The 20,909-nt window shown below is 40.0% G+C and overlaps 1 protein-coding gene across 1 annotated transcript; it reads right to left on the bottom strand.

The window, feature by feature from the left end:
• Nucleotides 1-371: 371 nt before the first annotated feature.
• Nucleotides 372-19,077, bottom strand: LOC137294450 (proton-coupled folate transporter-like). The gene is made up of 4 exons (XM_067825470.1): nucleotides 17,709-19,077; nucleotides 13,323-13,406; nucleotides 10,348-10,504; nucleotides 372-7,241 (listed from the first exon to the last, which is right to left on the bottom strand). Exons 1-4 carry the CDS (start codon nucleotides 18,853-18,855, stop codon nucleotides 7,079-7,081), a joined length of 1,551 nt encoding a protein of 516 aa, XP_067681571.1. The 5' UTR covers nucleotides 18,856-19,077; the 3' UTR covers nucleotides 372-7,078.
• Nucleotides 19,078-20,909: the final 1,832 nt, after the last annotated feature.

Below are 20,909 nucleotides of genomic sequence, written 5' to 3'. Positions count from 1 at the left end.
CTCTTTGAAGTCTATGACTCAAAGAATTAGATCTGCGAGTTTCTGTAAATAGTCATCAAGGTCTTATTTTCGTAGCCACCATGTCTCCCACGTGCATCATCATCATGGAGACCTCAGCAACTCTTGCTTGCCACAAAAGGCAACTATGCTTGTCAAAAAGAGCCACTAACAGTTTCGGGGGGTCAGGCTCGCTGACTTGGTTGACTCGTCATTGGTTTCCAATTGCGTACGAGGCTCATGCTGTTGATCACCAGATTTATGGTCTAGATTTAATTGTTAACATACCGCTGCCATATAGCTGGAATGTTGCTGAGTGCAGCCTAAAACTAAATTCACTCATTAACATGGAGAAACAAATTATGACAGTATAGTTGCAACAGCATTGACTTTATTCACAATCACATGGACTAGTGCACCTGTAGCTCTCTCCCCGACTGATCATATGACCAGTCCTTGTCTGCCACACCCTCATTTCAATACAAGTGCCAGTTCCGTCAAACTATAGCCACATCATTCGCTGAGTGGCAGTGTAAACCATTATAACAGATAGACCTATAACAACACATATGTGTTAACTTCAACACTTCAATCTCAGTCTGGCTTGTTGCTGACAATGCCTGGGATAACATGGCCACAGTCACAAGGGTGGATATCAAAGATGCACACATACATCAATAAACTGAAGGTTATTGTGTGACCCCTAAGTAACTGAATGAAACTGAATGAACTTTCATACATCATTATCGAACTATTCGTTATGACATGAGAAGGGATCAGCTTTGAGAACATGGCGACAATGCCATGAAGGATGTACGGATACAACTTCAGGACATATCAACACTCAGCGGTGAGAGTATGACAACAAAGTCCCGATGGACGTATGGATACAAGTTCCAAGACACATCAACACTGATAATGTACCCTGTCACTGTTACAAAAAGTCACATTATTTTTATATAAAAAGCATAAATCATATAAAAAGTGTACTGATTATGATATACTGCTACTTGACTTCCACCTGCATGATTAAAAGTAAAAAGAACTGTGAATACCTGAAAACAAGACATGTAACACTAACACACACACTATAGACAAAATGGCCTGGGCTCTAGATTCTGACAAGCCTGTATGGTGTGGTGGTGTGACAGTAATAAGCTTCAATGGCTGTCCAAGCATGCTGACAGCAACAAACCTGTATGGCCATCCAAGCATGCTGACAGAAACAAGCTCGTATGGTCATCCACACACTGTGACAGTAACACGCTGGTATCACCATCCAAGCCCCGTGACAACAGGCTTGTATGGCCAGCCAAGCACTGTGACAGCAACAAGCATGTATCACCTGCCAAGCACTGTGACAACAAGCTGGTATCACCATCCAAGTACTGTGACAGCAACAAGCTTGTATGGCCATCCAAGTACTGTGATAGTAACAAGCTTGTATGGCCAGCTAAGCACTGTGACAACAAGCTGGTATCACCATCGAAGAACTGTGACAGAAACAGGCGTATGTGGCCATTCAAGCATGATGATAGCAACAAGCTTGTATGGCCATCCACACACTGTGACAGTAACAAGCTGGTATCACCATCCAAGTACTGTGACAGCAACAGGCGTGTGTGGCTGTTCAAACATGCTGACAGCATCAAGCTTGTATGACCATCCAAGCATGCTGACAACAAGAAGTTGGTATCAACATCCAAGTACTGTGACAGCAACAGGCATGTGTGGCCATCCAAGCACGCCAACAGAAACAAGCTTGTATGGCTGTCCGAGCATGCTGACAGCAACAAGCTGGTATCACCATCCAAGAACTGTGACAGCAATAGGCTTGTCTGGCTGTCCAAACATGCTGACAGCATCAAGCTTGTATGACCATCCAAGCATTGCGAGTCCCCATTCAACCAGAGATGTATTGCCATTTGCATCACAGGTGTTGTGAAACAACCTCACAGTTACAACATTAATAATTCTGACATAAATGCAATCCATGGGATCACTTATTTGTTTGAAGCACTGAAATTGAAACATTCAAAAACAACCATCACAGCTATACAAGCTAACAAGGTGTGACAATAAATAAATATTTTATATATATGGACAACACAGGCGATTAAATTATGCTGTTCTTCAGCTAGGATCAGATGCTCGACATAGAAAGTCAACAGCTTCACTAAAGGAACTGCTGAGATGACAATGCCATAGTTGTTTTGATTTAACAGTAGTACGCCTGCCTTGTTCGCATCAGCCATGAGATACTGCCACAGGGTTAAGAAGAGGCTGACAAGACACAGGTCATACTCCAAAATATTTGATTACTTGCCATAAATGCTTTATTTGCATTTACATTGATTGATTTAGGTTTCACACCATTTTAGGAAACATTCCAGTAATATATCCACAGGAGACACCAAACTGGGCTTTAGACAATGCACCAATGTTTGGGAATTAAGGTACAGTCTTCAGCATCACGATGAACACTTAACCTGCTGGGCTACCCTACCACTGGAAGAGAAAGATTCATGATCCCATGACAGCTGTGGTAGTGGTATTACACACGGACAGCTGGGGAAAGTCAGGACTTGGCCCAGCATTCTATCAGTCAACACCTCTGGATACTTGATGAAAACGCTCACAAATCAAGACATGCTTCTTCCTTGATGTTTTTGATTGGCAGTTAGATGTGACAGCATGACAAGATCATCAACGAACTGATGAGAGGGCAATAATTCCCCTTGTACTAGACAATAAACAATAAACAGTCATCAGTAGCTTCATGCAAACATGACATAACAAACCACTCATTGACAAATTAGTAATATAGAAATAACTCTTGTCATAATGTATCAAAGAGATAGAAAAAAACACCCACATTGATATAAAGTGTGATTCAAATTCCGGAGGTGACCAACACATTATTGGCAATGTTGCCTGGACAACAATCCATCTACTGATGCCAAGGAACTGTACGATAAGTTCCAGTTTACACATCTCATTTGCAAACAAAACAAACAATGTTTGTTAAATATAGAAACTGTGAGAAATGTGGTCATATGTACTTTGATCCCTGTTTGGGCTCACTGAGTGTGGTGTAGAAGAGAGATGACAAGATGGTACACTGCCATCTAACAAGACTGGTGGTACCAGTGCTGAGATCATCCACAGTTAACAACCCGAATGCATAACAACAAAAGAACAGACATATGTATAAGGTACTAAACAAATAGATCTGTAATAGTCACTGTATAAGGTATACACATATAACTGTGGAATGGTAGAGAATAAACTCATTCTTTAAATATTTGCTGAAACGAGTCACATGATCACTGTCAGCCTGATTTCCCACATCAGCCGTTAGAACCAGGCTATCTGCCCCCTGATCTATCTGAATATTAGCTGCACTGCCAGGTACTGCATGCTAAAGGTAGGTCGAGGCAAAATCACTTTCAAAATACGACCATACCATGACGAATACCAAGTTGTAAGCAATAAATGCAGTACCATTTCTTCACAGAGTACATCAAACAAGTTTTGAAGCAGTCGTATCAGACAATCATCTTCCGAACCAGTTACAATTTTCTCCTGGGATTTGGTAACTTTGGTTATGTAGAGCTACTGGTAACTGTCATGGAAAATCCACGAATGAAAAATCCTGTTTGCTTAGACAACTTGCATACCAAACCAACATCTCAGAGAGATCTGAGTCAATTTTCACTCATACTTTCAATAATAACACTTTGAATCATAGTGTGATGGAACATGGCCCAGCAATTCCTGGTACTTCTGGTCTAAGAATCTGGCTCCCCTGGTGACAGTCATGACTGGAGGCAAGTTGGTCTGTGTAAGAGGGGCTGTGACCAGCCTAGTGTCTGGATATCTATTACTTGGCACACAGAGGCTTCGTGGGAGATCAGGCTGTGTAAATGATTAAAACATGATAACTATGTACACAAACAAGTAATTTTTGGCTGTTTTGTGGTTACAGATTATGGCAAACATTGGACTAAAGATATAGATAGGTAGATAGATATATTATATCAATCATTGCTGCAATAATTAGGACATTCTAAACAAACATTTCACTCATCATGACATTTTCTCACTTTCAACTTTATCATTGTGTAGATGTGGTTTTTTTTAAACAATAAACCAAACAAATATGTTACAATGGGAAAGTATGTTCTTGCAGACCAGCTGAATAGTTGATAACCGTGATACTGTGGTTCAACAGTTAAACAAGGTAACATAAAGATCTCATTTACACCACCGCATAGTATAGTTCCTCTCACCTTGACCTTGGCCAATATTTCCACCTGTGTCAGCTGGATAAACACTATGGGTTAATTCTCATTCACTTGGTTTTTCCTAGCATGCTAAACTTACAGCATTGCGTAAATACCACATCAAGTCCACTGGGAGGACCTGGGATAGAACAGGTCTCCCAAAACCAATACTTGTCATAAGAGGAAACTAATAGAATTGGATGGTCAGATTTGATAACTTGCCTGATGCCTGTCATTGGATCAAAATTGCCTAGTTCGATGCTCCTAAAGTTAATAAGTAGATTGTTTACTCTACATTCCATCAAGTATGTACAGCTGGAATACTGCTGCAGCAGAAAAGCACCAACAAACTTTGTAATTATCATTACTGCTATCCTTATGGAAAATATGTCTTCTTCCCAATGATTAGCTTTGAGCAACCCATCTTTGTAAGTGGCAACTAACGAGATCGGATGGTCAGGAACACTGACTTGGTTGACAACCTGTCATTGTAACCCAACTGTGTACAGCGATGCTTATGCTGCTGATCACTGAATAGTCTGATTTAGACTCGATTATGCAGAAACTGTTGCCATATAGCTGCAGTACTGCAAGTGCAACCAATCAACTAAATCACAGATTAAGTGTTCGAGATTCAAATAGGCCTGGTAACATATATATTCTGGTACGTGACTTCCAAACAAACAGGCATCACCTGCAAGGCCACATCCCTAACATAGCCTAGTGCTGTAGGCATTCTCAGTCTTAGGCACCACATTCAGGTTACCAAGACTACAGCGTCACTTTTCGTTGAAGTGGAATGACAATATCAGACAAAGCAAATGCAAATTCATAACACACATATATAACAACATGGTGTAAAAATATCTCTCTCTGTAGACAATAAAAACATGCAAGTGGTTGGTAGTAAGAGCTGAAACCAAACTTTGTAATGGAAGGTCCATGAAACCACATGCTGTGTATTGTTTCAACTGGAGTCAAGCAGGAGACAACATATTCTGTGGGGCTGCATGAAGAATTCACTTTTAAATCCCTGACTGACTAACCGAGTTGTCCCATACATAGCCTGTGTCACTTGGTGTATAATGCTGACTTCATTGTAATTTCTGTCACTGAAATATAAGGCCACAACAAACTAACAGTCCATATGAAGTGAGATGGCAAGCGATTTATCTTGTACGTTTTACTGCACATTTCCTGAAAAAATATAGCATGTGGAAGTACTTAAAGTGGTCAAAGAAATCAAGTTTGGTGGGAATGGATAACATTTCATCAACACAGCCTACTATCTCTTTTCAGAGTTATTTTCACTTTTCAGAGTGAAGTGGATCAACAATACCAGCAATGACTGACCTAAGCAACTACAGCCGCACACTTACTCTACCTTGGAAACAGTCATTACTCACACTGCACCTGGAAAACAATACATTGAGTCAAGGCTCAAACAGATATACAACACTAAAATTTACTTCCCCTGGAACAGTTTTGACAGTTTTTAGACTCTGCCTGTAAAGTATGTCCAGAAACCCAGCATATCATACATGAGTTGCAACACCTAAAAAACAGTATAAACATCACAAAATTTCCAACAAGATTTCTTGTCATAACTACCAAATGTAAAGTCTTGAACTTTATTACTTTTATTAACAAGAGTCAACAGAAGATGACATATCCCCCCGGCCCCGACATATTTGAAAGGACAAATCATCTGACAGTTACTTCATGCTTTCTTAGATTAAGTCTGAATCATTTCCATGGAAATCATGAAAAATATAAATGCCATATATCTGTAAACAGCAAAAAGGCACCACTTCAAGATCTGTCTCATATATCTGCCAAGATCTGTTAAAAGATATGAAATGGTTTTTGAGTTGTGCTCTGGAAACGAAGCCTATCCCTCCATTTTGAGACTAAGTCAGAATTGTTTCAATGGAAACCAGTAAAAATAAAAATGCCAAACATTGTAAATAGAAAAAGGCACCACTTTGTGGTCTGCCTCTAATATCTGTCAAGTTTTTCTGTAAGATATTAAATAGTTTTCTAGCTGTGCTCTGGAAACGAAGCCCATCCCTCCATTTTGAGACAAAGTCCGAAACATTTCCATGGAAACCAAGAAAATGATAAATCACAAAAACCTGTATATAACAAAAGGCACCACATTGGGGTTTGCCACATATATCTGAAGAGTTTTGCTGATAGATACTAGGAACTTTTCAAGGTTTCACATGATCAGTCAGTTGGAACCTTAAAATTCAAAGCCATTTGAAGTCAGCATGTACCTTGATATCCTGAAGACACGCACTGCATGCAACATAGAAACAGCTACAACAAAGCTCTGAAGACACACCAAGCACCTGTCTCTCACTCACTCAAAAAAACCCAAAAAAAACCCCAAAACTAAACTCTCTTTTCTTATGATACGAAGGTGCTGTTTTCTTATCTTTTCTGTTTCTTGATTGTTGCCACAGATCACACACAACTCTTGTGATTCTTCTACAAGTTGTATAAAGTAATGAGCTAATATAAGCACTGTTGATAAGTAAGAAGAAAACATCAACCAAATCAGCTGACAATTGTGCAGACCTGACTTCTAATATCACTTTTGAGCAAAAGAAGAACAATACAGTGTCCAACTCCCCCTGATGATGTCCTAACACATCAGATGTGACAAAACCACACAAAACCTTAATATCCACAAACTGCCCAGCATACAGTCAATCTGGCAGATCTCTGTGAGCAATCACAGGCTAAAGGTAACAAATTCCACTTGCATGGGATGTCAGCGTGCTGGCTCATTATGCATCTTGACTAAGCTGAATGAAGCTTATTGGTTCCTGTGCTAGTCGGACCGTTTCAGATTCGTTGGGTGTCGTAGTTGCTTCATCCTCGGGCTGCAAATCGGCTCCATCCATTGGCTCATATCCCTGAGGCTCCTTCCTTTCTAGATATCGAAGAGCTCTGAAGACACACAATATATTTTACCTTACCACACACATCAAAGGTATTTTCTGATTGGCTAAGCGCTCTACTATTGTACAATTTGTTCACTGGTCATGAAGGGCACATGGGCTGGTGTACCCTGGATGTGTGGTTATTTTTCCTGAGCCCGAAGGATGATGTGAACATAAACAAACATCAAGCGTACATCAACCCATAAGCTCCAAGGGACCAATGAACAACGTATTTTTCTTACAGAACACCTCAATGTTATTTTGAACTGTTTGAAGCAAAGGTATTACATCGTACTCTTCAACCAAACTGTGTGAATCAAACAATTCAAATCTTGCATCTGGCTGTTTTTTACGCAGATATTGTCTCAGCAAAGTCGCCATGGTGTAATTCCCCTTCATAACATTCACAAGAAGTATTTTTGAATGTTTTGTTAAAATTAATTCATTGGAATGCGGGACAAATCTTTTAATAGACATCGCTAGATTTTGAACACGACACAAGAACAAATTTAGAGCTATCTCCCTTCCATTGATTTGCATTCACAAAACATTGGTATCCATGCATCATGCATTATTCAACGTTATTCAAGATAAAGAAGTACTACCGAAACAGTTGCCACTGACAGCAGGGTACACTGAATGTACCTCACGTAAGGTGGGGTACACTGAAAATAATAGAAGAGTGCTTAGCCAATCAGAAAATGATGTAAGATAACTTTCAATGTAATTTTCAACATATATTCACTCATGACTTTCAGTTAGTGAAGTGAGTTTTCTAAGAATAAGTTTTCTGACCATGGCAACTTCCATGGTCAAATGTTTGAAAGACTAAGGCAGTAGTTCCAAAGTCAGTTGTGTCTGATTACGAGAAAATGTGATCTAAGTCTTGGTTGTCTTGTCACTGCAACCAATGTTCAATCAATTAATGAGAACACCACTAAAACATTGATGCAATGGAACAATGTCAAATTCAACATCCGATATAGGAGGAGAGAAATAGAGTAAGGGACGGTATTACTGTCGGCTAAGGTTACAGTTTAGTCTCCATTCGCCCACATCTCAATTGGCCCACAAAAACAATGGAAGACAGTGCACCCTTCCTCTCATAATGAGATGGCTTGACAAGGGTGGGATTAGTCATTAATCGCCCACATATCTGAGATAGTGGACAAAGTGATCTTGTTTTAGTGTTGTTATAGGGGTCTTAAATGGAGTAGGAAATTTAGTGACCATCTAAAGGAAATTACAACTTAGTAAAAATAAAATGGAGAGTAGATATGATTCAATTATCTAATACTCACAGCTAACTTCTCTGCTTTCATTTCTGTAACTCACTGTAACCCTATAAAATGGTAGTTTGGGAAGTATCGATAGTTACAATGGCTAACCTACAGAAAGCAGATTTCATTTTGTCTCGGAGAGGAGGAAGACAGGTACTACATGATGGTCATGACTACCGACTCCATGTTGTCAGACAAGCCACTCACTGGAAGTGTATCACAGATAAGTGTAAGGGTAGATGTAGCACGATCGGGGACCATATATATACCCTATCAGAACACAACCACCCTCTTCTAGTGAATGAAGAAGAGAGCAAACTTCTCACTAGACTTAAGCAACGAGTCCAAGAAGAGGTAAAGCCCATTCAACAAATCTACAATAAAGAAATGCAGCACCTAGACGAAGATGGTGCTGCCACTGCTGCTTCCTCCTACAGTATTCGATCTGGCCTCTACCATCAATGTGCTAAGGTTTTACCACCGGTGCCACTGACCCGTGCTGACGGTGACCTCACAGGTATTTTTAAACTTCTAACAATCAAAAATAGTAAAAAAATAAAATACAATTCAACTTAAATTCATGCTTAGAAAAAGTTTATTTTGCACTGTTTAGTGAATGGACGATGTATCCGGTTGCCTTTTCCTTACTTCCAAGCACAACCCCGCCTTCAACTTCCATGTGCCACAAGCTGCCTCTCTTCCCTTCCTCTCAGTGGATGTGGTCCAAGATGTTGATGGTATCCATCAGTTCAATGACTACATGACGTGTACTTGGGTAGATTATCATGCACAATTCCCACCTCGCATTTGGAATCAACAAGGAAACACTGGCCCCAGAACCAACACTCATTTGGAGGGAGTCCACAATGGATTCAAGAAGATTGTTTATAAACATCACCCCAACATTTATGAATTTGTGAGCGCCCTGAAGAAACTCGAGAAACCAAACAGACTGGCCAGGAGACAGATCGAACATGGCACAGCTGTCCACCCCAGATCCAGAGTCTACAGAAACCTGGACAGCCATCTGGACAGACTTCGTCATCAGCTAGCTACTGGAAAGGAGAACAGCGTTCCAGTTCCTTGACGCGGCTGAACACCCTATCAAGCTAGATTAAGAATGGACTTCAACTAATAACTTTCAAACAGCTCAGATAGTGTGTGAAAATGTTTTAAAATGTATTAGACTGCATGTAAGACTGGAATCATTGTGTTAAAACTCATATGTATGTTTGTATCTAAATGCAAAAATGATAATGAATGAATGAATGAATGAATGAATGAATGAATGAATGAATGAATGAATGAATGAATGATATAGGAAAACAAACTTCGTAGAAGCAAACTGACTTTGAAGTGGGAGAGTCCACTTTCAAATCACGGGGACGACACATGCTGATAGTAATGTTATCACTGGCCAACAGACCATAACATGTTGTTTCAAGGCTGTGGGCGAAATGAGATGTGAGCGAATAGAGAACATGCGGAGGTTACAGCAGATGTTGACCATGTGCTGGGTTATTGAGACTGATGTGATGACCTGAAGAACATACAACACCATCTTGAAAATAATATCATTTATTAATATCATTCAACCATAGCTATATCCACTACAGTATGATCTGGCTTCTTTGAATAAACTACATTTTTTATAGTTCTGGGTTTTGCATTTACAATTGCCATATACTTGCTCCTTGAGGGTCAGTTTATCAAGGTAATTGAGGCTTGAATAAAGTTCTTTAATTAATGACAGTGTGAAGTACCTGGTAGGGTCAGGTACCTGGGTAGGGTCAGGAAGTAAATCTTGACAAGTGTCAACCGTAAAATACTTACACAGTGAATCCAGTTGGCAAAAAGAGTAGGATGATGGAAATGATGAAGACAAAGCCACCGAAGTAGTGCAGGGAGGAAGCATAGATCGCAGTGAATGTGAAGGGAGCAAGGAAGTAGATTATGCTTTCCCCACAATGCATCACAGCAAACAGTGACCCTGCAACAGAAGTCAGTCTTATTAATCCAAACGTCTCAAGAAAAACATGATAAAATGTGCTGAATATGTTGATTTTCTCTTACAAAAATCAGCTATATTAGGAAAAAACATTGCTGGAAAAATCGGAACTATTTGTGACCTCTTCATACATGTTCCAATCTGAAGAATTGCAACACCAAATTCAATACATCAGTGACAAACAATAAAGACATACAAGAGCTTCAACACATTTGTCAGAAGTTATGACAACCTGAAACGGGACATAACATGTTATGAAAACTTGTTGCTGGCTTGGAGCTGATTGAGATAAATCTATGTGTAATAGACTGAGCACTACGGTAACATATGACAACGTTGATGTTCACTGCAGCAAACAGCCAGTGTCATAGAGATCATCACGACCTCGCCTCTCTCTCCCTCCCCCACTCTTCCCCCAATCCCCTAACTACAGTACCCTATCCCCACCTCAATACATGATGCTCAATATGTCAGCACTATTTGAGGTTAATCTTTTATATGCACCAACAATCACAACTATGTAATGATGACCTAAGAACCAGGGTGTTTGTGTCATCGAATTAGGAGCGGTCTAGTGAGAGGCATCCCATTGTCTTCCTTCACCTTCCCCACGTTCACCTGAATCAGGTTACCTGTGTAACAATGATATCAGGCACACAGTGTAGGAGGGTAGAGACTGTATAGTCACTGTGGTAACGATGTGACACGTGAGTGCACATATGGAACAGCTGGTTACATCCTGCTCCAGACTGTTACAGACAACAAAGTCAAATATCCTGATTACTGTGTTGTGTCCTAGTCAACTACTGTTTGACAGACAGTTAAGTCATGGGGATAGCTTTACCTCAGTGACCACCCTCTACCAAGTTTTGGGGGAAATGACATGGCCTCAATTGTGAGAGAATGAGTTTTACGCCACTCTCAGCAACATTCCAGCTATACGGTGGTGGTCTGTAAATAATCGAGTCTGGTCCAACTGGGCACTGATGACGTGTCAATTACGTCAGCGAGCCTGTCCACCTGAAACTGTTAGTCAACTCTTACAACAAGCATTGTCGTCTTTATGGCAAGCATGGGCTGCTGAAAGCCTCTTCTATCCCGACCTTCAAATGTCTGTGGCCTCAGTAAATGCCTTACTCCACTTCCCAACCTCAGCTGGGGGATGACATGGCCTCTGTAACCGCCTACTCCACTCCCCATCCCCTGTTGGCAGGTGTGACAGACAGGAGAGTTGTAGGGATGACATGGCCTATGTAACCGCCTTCTCTATTTCCCAACTCCTGTTGGCAGGTGTGACAGACAGGTGAGTTGTAGGGATGACACAGCCTCTGTAAGCGCCTTCTCTACTTCCCTACCCCTGTTATCAGGTGTGACAGACAGGTGAGTTGTGGGGATGACATGGCCTCAGTAACCATCTTACTCCACTCCCCTACCCCAGTTGGCAGGTGTGACAGACAAGTGAGTTGGGAGATGACATGGCCTATGTAACCGCCTTCTCTACTTCCCAACCCCTGTTGGCAGGTGTGACAGACCGGTGAGTTGTGGGGATGACATGGCCTCAGTAACCGTCTTACTCCACTCCCCTACCCCTGTTGGCAGGTGTGACAGACAGGTGAGTTGTAGGGATGACATGGCCTATGTAACTGCCTTCTCTACTTCCCAACCCCTGTTGGCAGGTGTGACTGACAGGTGAGTTGGGGGATGACATGGCCTATGTAACCGCCTTACTCCACTTTCCAACCTCAGTTGGAAGGTGTGACAGACAAGTGAGAAAGGTGGGGAGATGAAATGGCCTCAGTAACCATCTTACTGTACTCCCTATATCAAGTGACAGTCTGGTGAAGGCCTATTCAGATGTAAGAGCTGGAAAACCACGATTTGTTTGAATGTTGTTTTTAACCCCACTCAGCAATATTCTAGTGCTATGGTAGGGGGAGATAACCTTGATCTTTAGCTTTCACCTCACCAGAGCTCCAGATAAGGCACATACTTACTCAATAAAAGTCACATTTACTCAATCAATTACAAATCTGGGAGTACAAAAACTGCATAAGAATTACTTAAAACCCAATAGGTCTATAATACCTTGCGTACTTTACTCAATGAACTAAATAAGCTCGCATATGATAAATAATCGTGGAGCCCGAACTCTACAACAGCGTTAGCAAATGTTTAGTCATGCCTACATATACATATACTGTCATAGCCGTAGCCACTGTCTGGAGTTGACTGTACTAGTCACGTGACTTCCATGTTGCGGGTTCAAAACTGGCTGCAAACCATATTTGGGAATATAAGAATTACTAAAACTTAGGTATGTTGAGAAGCTTTTATATTTCCATATTTAGAAGTGTTAATAACCCAGTAATAAATGAAAAAACACTATGCGTATAAGTACTCAATTCTTGAAACTAGTGGGTGTATGCAAAATGCTAGTTACTCCTCAAAAAATGCAATTACTCATGCATAAACAGACACGGGAGTAAATACCCAATTGTTTGAAAAATTATCTGAAGCTCTGCCTCACAGTGCTACAGAGAAAACTCATGTGGCTTAAGAAAATTTGCAGGTCCAACATTGTAATTTTCATACCATCTAGCATATCAAAACACAAAAACTTTTCAAAAGACATGGCATGGCATGTCAACCTTTCATTAACGATTTCACAGCCTGCGGAGGGTCTTTAGAACAGTTATCTTTTGATTGTCTTTACATGTCTAACAACGTTTTAGGACCATATAATGGCTGTCAGTTTTCCAATTAGTCACATGACTATTTTACATTCAGGGGAGAATCTCACCTTGTTCTGATGGGGAAATCCCTCTTGACACGACTGACCTCATCATGGGGAATGGCAGAAGTTCAAATGCCAACAGCAGAATGGCTGAAATATTGAGAAAAATCCTTTAGTGAGTGAGTGACTGACATACCATATGGGTCAAGGACACAATGCCTTGGACAGCCAGTGAGTGACAAACAACATAGATTGAGGAGACAATGTGAATGGGCAAGCAAGCAAGCCACCTATAATAAAGGTCAAGGACACAATGACATGGTGACTGAGTGGATGAGCAAGCAAGCGACCTATGATACAGGTCAAGGACAGCAAAAGAGTGAGTGAAGCACAACTGAAATCAAGATGTTTGTGAGTGACTAACAGCATTTTTGTTGAGAAAGTGAGTGACCTACATTAGATGTACGGACCAAGAGACTAAAAATGACAAAGGCAATCCACATGGGCAAAAACATGTGAAGTATGCATTAACTCCAGATCCACCATCCTTTTGTTGTGCTCCCTGATTAATTGACGAATTGACAAATGGATTCCTGAACATCCCTTCTCTCTAGCTTCCAAGCAGGGGCACATTAAGCCCAAGTTATCACCTTGGCAATGTTTAATCATTAAACTGTCTGTAATATTCATGTGTCTGACGAGTGCGATGAGGAAAAAGTACCCTAATTACTATCACCATGAAGGAAGCTTTCAAAGAAAGGTTTTTATTGACATGTGATTTGGATAATCAACATCACCAACACCACTTGCAACATTATATTTTGTTCATAAATATGGTAACGTTTGTTTATTAATGTTGCCACACTCTTCCATACAACTCACACATCAGTTCACTAGTGATGGACGGAAGTGAGCAATACTTCACCATGTAACATTACAATACATGTGGCAGTTACTATTGGCTGAGATGTGCCTTTTCCTTTCTTTCAACACTCATCAGACAATAACCTGGTGAGATCCAAACTTCCTTCATTTTCATGTTAACGACACCTTATTTAAATATCTGGAAAATACCCCTAAACACTTACTAATGAATTATCAAAGTCAAACATTTTAGCTTTGAAACAATCACTAATGACGGCACGGTCATCTGTTGTGGCACTGCATTTTGCTGCCAGCAGGTACACAAAGAAACTGATGACAAGTCCCTGGTTTACACGGCAGATATGCATGGAATGCTCACTTCAGTTTAGCAAACATGCAGACGGAAAGGCAAGGATGGTATGCTTCACAAAAGAAATACTTCAAACTTGAACATATCATGGACATCCCACACGGCCACCTGCAGGGTAAATATACTTTGCTGTTTTCTTTAAATGGTTACAGCTTCATCAAACAATTATGGTTGAAAATACTAGCACTCAACAAAGAGCACTTGAATATTGCTTCTCAGGTCTGCAGAACCTGTTTCAGATAATTCCTGATGTAATTATCACTTCACACTGAAACAGTCACATGATAGGCCACACTGGTAAAATGTTGTGGCTCCTAGTACAGCAATCTAAATATGAGGGTAGGGAAACATTTTTCTACTGCTTTTATCAAACTGTTCTTTTCAACTAAGATGGAATGTCTCAACAAGACAATGATTGTTAAACCAAACGCTCTGCCTTGTGATTCATTCAAATGAGTGTGTCTATCCACAACAACTATCAAGGAAATTAATACTGACATATAAATGAAAATTCGAATTTTGACTCTCACTGTCACTAGGAAACGTCTCCATTTGTATTGTCTAAAAGCTTCAAGTGAGGAAGTAATCCTTTTAAAATAAAATTTTGCAATTTTATGGATCTCTTTGCAGTATATACAATTTTTTTTTTAAATACACAATTTCAAAAATTCTCATCTTCCAACCATTTCTTTGAAAATACAAGTCTCAAAGTTTATTTGGAATTATTTCTTTATAGCCTATGTTTACAATCAATCCAGTATCATAGTGAGCTGATAACATTCAACAGTTTAATAAAACCTTCTTGATCTGGTAAATCTATGTGACAATGTATAGCAATGAGTTTCCTGTGTGAAATTTAAACCACCAGCTGCGAAGTACGATCATGCTGACAACTGCTGGGTGTAACAGTATCGCTTAGCATTAATCTGGGAGTTGCAAACTTCACCAGCCATTCCTGTTTTAATATTCTATTTACACGGACCCATTTCAACTACATTTCAACTGTTGCTGATGTGGATGGTTTGTTGGCTTACAATCAAATCCATTTCAAATTTATCAGGAAGAAAATGCAAGAACTCAACCCCTACCTGAAGTACTGGAATCTCCCCTTTACAATATAGCTTCAGCCATGGAAGCCATTCTAATTTACACTCGTCAGAGTACTGTTTGAAAAGACCAAATAGTCAAACTATGGTTAGAAATTAAGGCACTTTTGCTGATATGTTGCCTTCATTCTGTTGTGTACCGTACTGTATACCAGGCCTTGCCATGAAATTAACTACTTCACCACAGAATATTTAATGCCTACTGTCTTAGCACAGTTTCTAACGTTCTCACCTTAAAATGTGAAAAGAGTCTTGTTCATGAATTTTCCTGTATGTCTGTGAATGATCTTAACAAAACTCTACTGATTATGTACATCCACATAATGTTATCAGAAGGAAGTCTCATGATGTTAAGCTATATTTAAAAGTTTAACGACGATAGCTTCAACAAATATTAACCATGACATACACAACTTGTCAACAGTGACTCATATTTATGTAATCACAGTCATAATAAAACAAAAAGAAGAAAAAATCTTCCACATAAAGAGGATTGACAAACTCCAAAATGTTTCTGACCTCTGACCTGTGTCTTGCCCCATGCAATGAATAGACATATCTCTTGGTGACACAAGGTCTGAGAAACAGTCCACACCTGGTCACAGGTTACATGAACACATTCAGTTATTTCTGTATACAGTATGAGATTGTCCATCTGGCCACTGTGCCCTGACTTGATGTATGATGGCAAATAAGACTGTAAAGATAATAGCTCCTCAAAAGGGCCTCACAAGTGCAGCTAAGTACACACAAAACCATACGCCAAAGATCTATTGAAAATTGTCATCATTTTCACTGCCTGAGTGTACCTTTCAAAACACCCTTAGACCTAATTTTTTAAAAACTATTAACTACTTCCATTGAAATTTGCTTCCCTGTTGCAATGAAACTTGTATAGCCACACCTGTCAACTGCATCAGTGAGGGCTCCATTCACTGACGTAGGGATTTAGTTTTGTGAAATCCTTCTACTGTGCATAAGCTGACATATGTCTGTCCCCTGTGCAATGACTTGTGTGCACTGCTCCAGTCAGACAAACATTGTAGATGCTAATAAATAATATTTATAAATTGAACATATACAAGAAATCACCAAACATAACACAGCACTTTCCAGAGACTAGCAAAAATAACTAAAATCCCCCAGACTAAGTACAAAATATCTCTGTTAATCTCTAGAAGAAAGCATGCATGGGGGAATGGAAGAAACTCTTTCCTAGAAAATGAACCATTATAGGGAGTGACAGGGTACAGCATTATGTTTGCCACATTAGTTGTCTTGATAATGGGACCATACACTAAAAACATTATTAACATCTACCTAGCTGCTCTATCTTTTGTGAGCCCTAAGACAACTGGGTCAGTTAATTTCTTATGATGGACTTCAAGCCAGACTTGTTCTCACCTTGCTACTCCATGTCTACGGCATTATGTAGAGAGTTTGCTTAGTGAGTGAGCCAGGTTCTATACTAAAATAGCAGCAGACCAACAATATCAAGAGAGGGACACTTCATACACTGTACTTATTTGGGGGCACATTTACTGGCAAACAAGGATAAGTTGAGCACCGATCTGACAACTGACCATATCATCACATATGAGAGGTGCCCACTGTCGCTTGCCATTGTGACTGAGCGAAGGAGCTCCAGGTTGTGTGCAACCATATGAGATTTATGAGCAATTCATGTGCAGTTACACAAGAAATCAATTTCATTGTCACCCACTGCACATGCACTAGTCTACATCTGCTCTACCGTTCACGAACCAAATGGGTTTACTTGTTGCCATGCACCACCTACCTCTCCTAAACATGTTCTCTACACCAGTCCAACTTATCCTTGTTTGCCAGTAGGTTTATTTCACTATTCTTGGTTGTACAAGACAAACAAATGGGCTTCACACATTGTGTAAATGTTGGGATTTTACTCAAGCCTTCGGCGTGAACGGAGAATGCTTCAACCACTAAGCTACCCCAACACAACTGCGTCAACACAAGATAATAGTTTCATATCGAAATACTGCATTGACAGTTGTTAAATCTGCATTTCGTCTTCAGCACTAGTGAGCACTAAAAATATAAATTTATTTTTGTTTGTTATTTTTAGGGACTTACCAAAATATAAAATTGTTTCATTCTGAACAACAGCAATCCAGAGGGTCCCAAGGGCCTTGGAAAAGTATCCAATAAAAGCGATGTTTGATTCTGTCAAGAACCTCCTCAAAATGGGTGGACTAAGGGCAACAGCAGCAGCAGCCACAGCCATGATGACTGACAAGAACAGGCCAATTTTTACATATGGTCCCGGCCCTGTCACATCTGTACGCCAGGCATATAAATATGGCTGTCCACTAAGATACAACACTAAGACATTCTCCTGCCCAATATGTACTGCAGCGTATGTCTGGAATGCTAAAATGGCCATCCATACTTTAATTAAGCCTCGGTTTTTACAACAGTTGAATATTTTGGCCATTGGAGCAAACAAATCTTTGCAACAATTCCCAGTCCTTCTGTGTCGAATCGGTCTGTCCACTTCACTGAGCTGGCATTCCTGGACCAGGAAGAAGGATATCAAGAAGGCTATCACCCCACAGATTAAAGTGAACCAGAATGGTTGCAAAAATCCACTGGACTTGACCCAGAATCCAACCATGATGTTTCCAAGCGCATATGCACCACCATTCAGAAACTCTTGGATAGCAAGGCGAGAGGCTCTTTGATTTGGTTTAACGCTGTTAATCGCAAAGTACGTTGATCCCGCCAAGAAGGCAGTCATACTCCCACTGATTCCCCTGAGAGCAGATGCCATGAAAAGGCCATCCAGGTTCCACCCAGTGTATAAAATCAGAACATATATGAGAGAATGTGCAATACTTCCTAGTGAGGGCAGCCATAACAGGATCTTGCGTCTACCCGTGCGGTCACTGACAGCCCCCAAGATGAGGACAGTGATGATGGCTGGTAAACCCTCTGCAATCTGGAGTCCTAGTACGGCAAGCACACTCTCCTGCTGGGCCTCGTGCCAGGAGCTGGTCTCATTCCCACTCATGCCTTTCTGAATATCTATTAGATTGAGGTTATGCTTTTTGTGGATTTGGTCCTGAACGTACTCCTGGAACAATGGTAGAGACATGTGCCGTGACAGAAAGAAACAAAACAACGCAGCATCTACGAAGTAGCCTTGAATAAAATCCACACATTGAAATATTTTTCTTGTAATGCCCTGCACGGGTGTCGTCTGCTCAGCGTCCTGCGACATGGTGTAACAATGATCCGAAATACAGACCTCGGTTTCCTGTGTTTTAGAGAGTCATTGATTATAGACTGTCTCAAGCCTTACACTGACCACTGATTGTATCCGTTACGTCACAGTACTTAACAACATCCTCCAGTATGACTCACAGTCATATTTTGAATTGAAACGTTGAGGCAAGTAGATTGTGTCATCGCCTGTTCATTCACTGAGACCTTCCAGCACGCCCCCTGGCAGGTGCCCGGTAAGAACGATAACTCTGTAAGGCACAATTTGCGCATTGCACCTTCTTTGACATTTGCATTTGAAACAGTCACACGATAGGCCACACTGGTAAAATGTTGTGGCTCCTAGTACAGCAATCTAAATATGAGGGTAGGGAAACATTTTTCTACTGCTTTTATCAAACTGTTCTTTTCAACTAAGATGGAATGTCTCAACAAGACAATGATTGTTAAACCAAACGCTCTGCCTTGTGATTCATTCAAATGAGTGTGTCTATCCACAACAACTATCAAGGAAATTAATACTGACATATAAATGAAAATTCGAATTTTGACTGTCACTGTCACTAGGAAACGTCTCCATTTGTATTGTCTAAAAGCTTCAAGTGAGGAGGTAATTCTTTTAAAATAAAATTTTGCAATTTTATGGATCTCTTTGCAGTATATACAATTTTTTTTTAAATACACAATTTCAAAAATTCTCATCTTCCAACCATTTCTTTGAAAATACAAGTCTCAAAGTTTATTTGGAATTATTTCTTTATAGCCTATGTTTACAATCAATCCAGTATCATAGTGAGCTGACAAAAGTCAACAGTTTAATAAAACCTTCTTGATCTGGTAAATCTATGTGACAATGTATAGCAATGACTTTCCAGTGTGAAATTTAAACCACCAGCTGCGAAGTACGATCATGCTGACAACTGCGGGGTGTAACAGCTTAGCATTAATCTGGGAAGGTGCCCGGTTAGAACGATAACTCTGAAAGGCACAATTTGCGCATTGCACCTTCTTTGACATTTGCATTTGTTGGTTACGATAATCGTTGTTAGTAGCGGATTAGTATTAATTAACCATACTAAAAAAAGGAAAAAAATCAGCATGAAAAGTGACATATTTCTCCAAAACATCAATAAATATAATCATGATCAAGATGAAGTTAGATATTTGATATCTATTTGATATATATATCACTGCACTCGTTCCCCAAGTCAGGGTCCATAATACTGATATGGTCTCTGCCCGAGTTATTCTTTCATAACCCTCACTCCTTCGATCGTTTTCATTAGGGAGTTAACCATAATGACAAAGTGCTGTCTTATAAAATACAAACAACAAATACGAGTATCCACAAACTGATTTTACGCCCTCGTTAAATTGTACTGGCATGCGAGCTTCCCTTAGTGGCGAGTACTTTGATTGGTTTCCCTCTTTTTATGTATGTATGTGTGAGTGTGTGTGTGTGTGTGTGTGTGAGAGAGAGAGAGAGAGAGAGAGAGAGAGAGTGTGTGTGTGTGTGTGTGTGTGTGTGTGTGTGTGTGTGTGTGTGTGTGTGTGTGTGTGTGTGTGTGTACGTATTTATTTATTGTCGTCCCCTATACAAACAAACAAAAAACTCAGGCTAGTAGGTTCTATTCTATTTTTTCTTTGAACGTTCATAGCTTCAATGTCAAAACGTACACATATTCTCATGAAACATGTACCAATTAATTGATTTCATGTCTCACCCAGTTCACTAAATTAGACAAACTCAGGTGAAAGTCTGATTTCTGCGGTTGACTGGTTACAGGCCGGGAAAGCCACATTTCCACATTTTGCATCTTTTAAAGCGAAAGCGGTAGACTAACAGCTAGTCTCTGAAATGAACATATTTTACTGAAAAAAACGTTCATAGTGAAAAAAAAGCTAATATAATATAATGAAATGGATCCCCGAGACTCTCTTCATTTTCAGAAAGAAATCTAAAGTTGCCACATTTTCTAGACTTGCGTGGGTTTTCTTGGATATAAACTGAAGGGCAAAAGAAACTATACCAAAATATTTTTCATGATGATG

Source organism: Haliotis asinina, chromosome 8, assembly GCF_037392515.1.
Source record: "Haliotis asinina isolate JCU_RB_2024 chromosome 8, JCU_Hal_asi_v2, whole genome shotgun sequence".
Taxonomy (NCBI): Eukaryota; Metazoa; Mollusca; class Gastropoda; order Lepetellida; family Haliotidae; genus Haliotis; species Haliotis asinina.
This window is presented reverse-complemented; position numbering and strand designations above follow the sequence as displayed.

Excerpts from the sequence above, each read along its gene's own strand:
- LOC137294450 (XM_067825470.1), bottom strand. The coding sequence starts at position 18,855 with ATGTCGCAGGACGCTGAGCAGACGACACCCGTGCAGGGCATTACAAGA. Across the intron at positions 13,407-17,708 it reads TGAAACAATTTTATATTTTG|CCATTCTGCTGTTGGCATTT; the intron begins GTAAGTCCCTAA and ends TCAATATTTCAG. Across the intron at positions 10,505-13,322 it reads GATTTCCCCATCAGAACAAG|GGTCACTGTTTGCTGTGATG; the intron begins GTGAGATTCTCC and ends CTTCTGTTGCAG.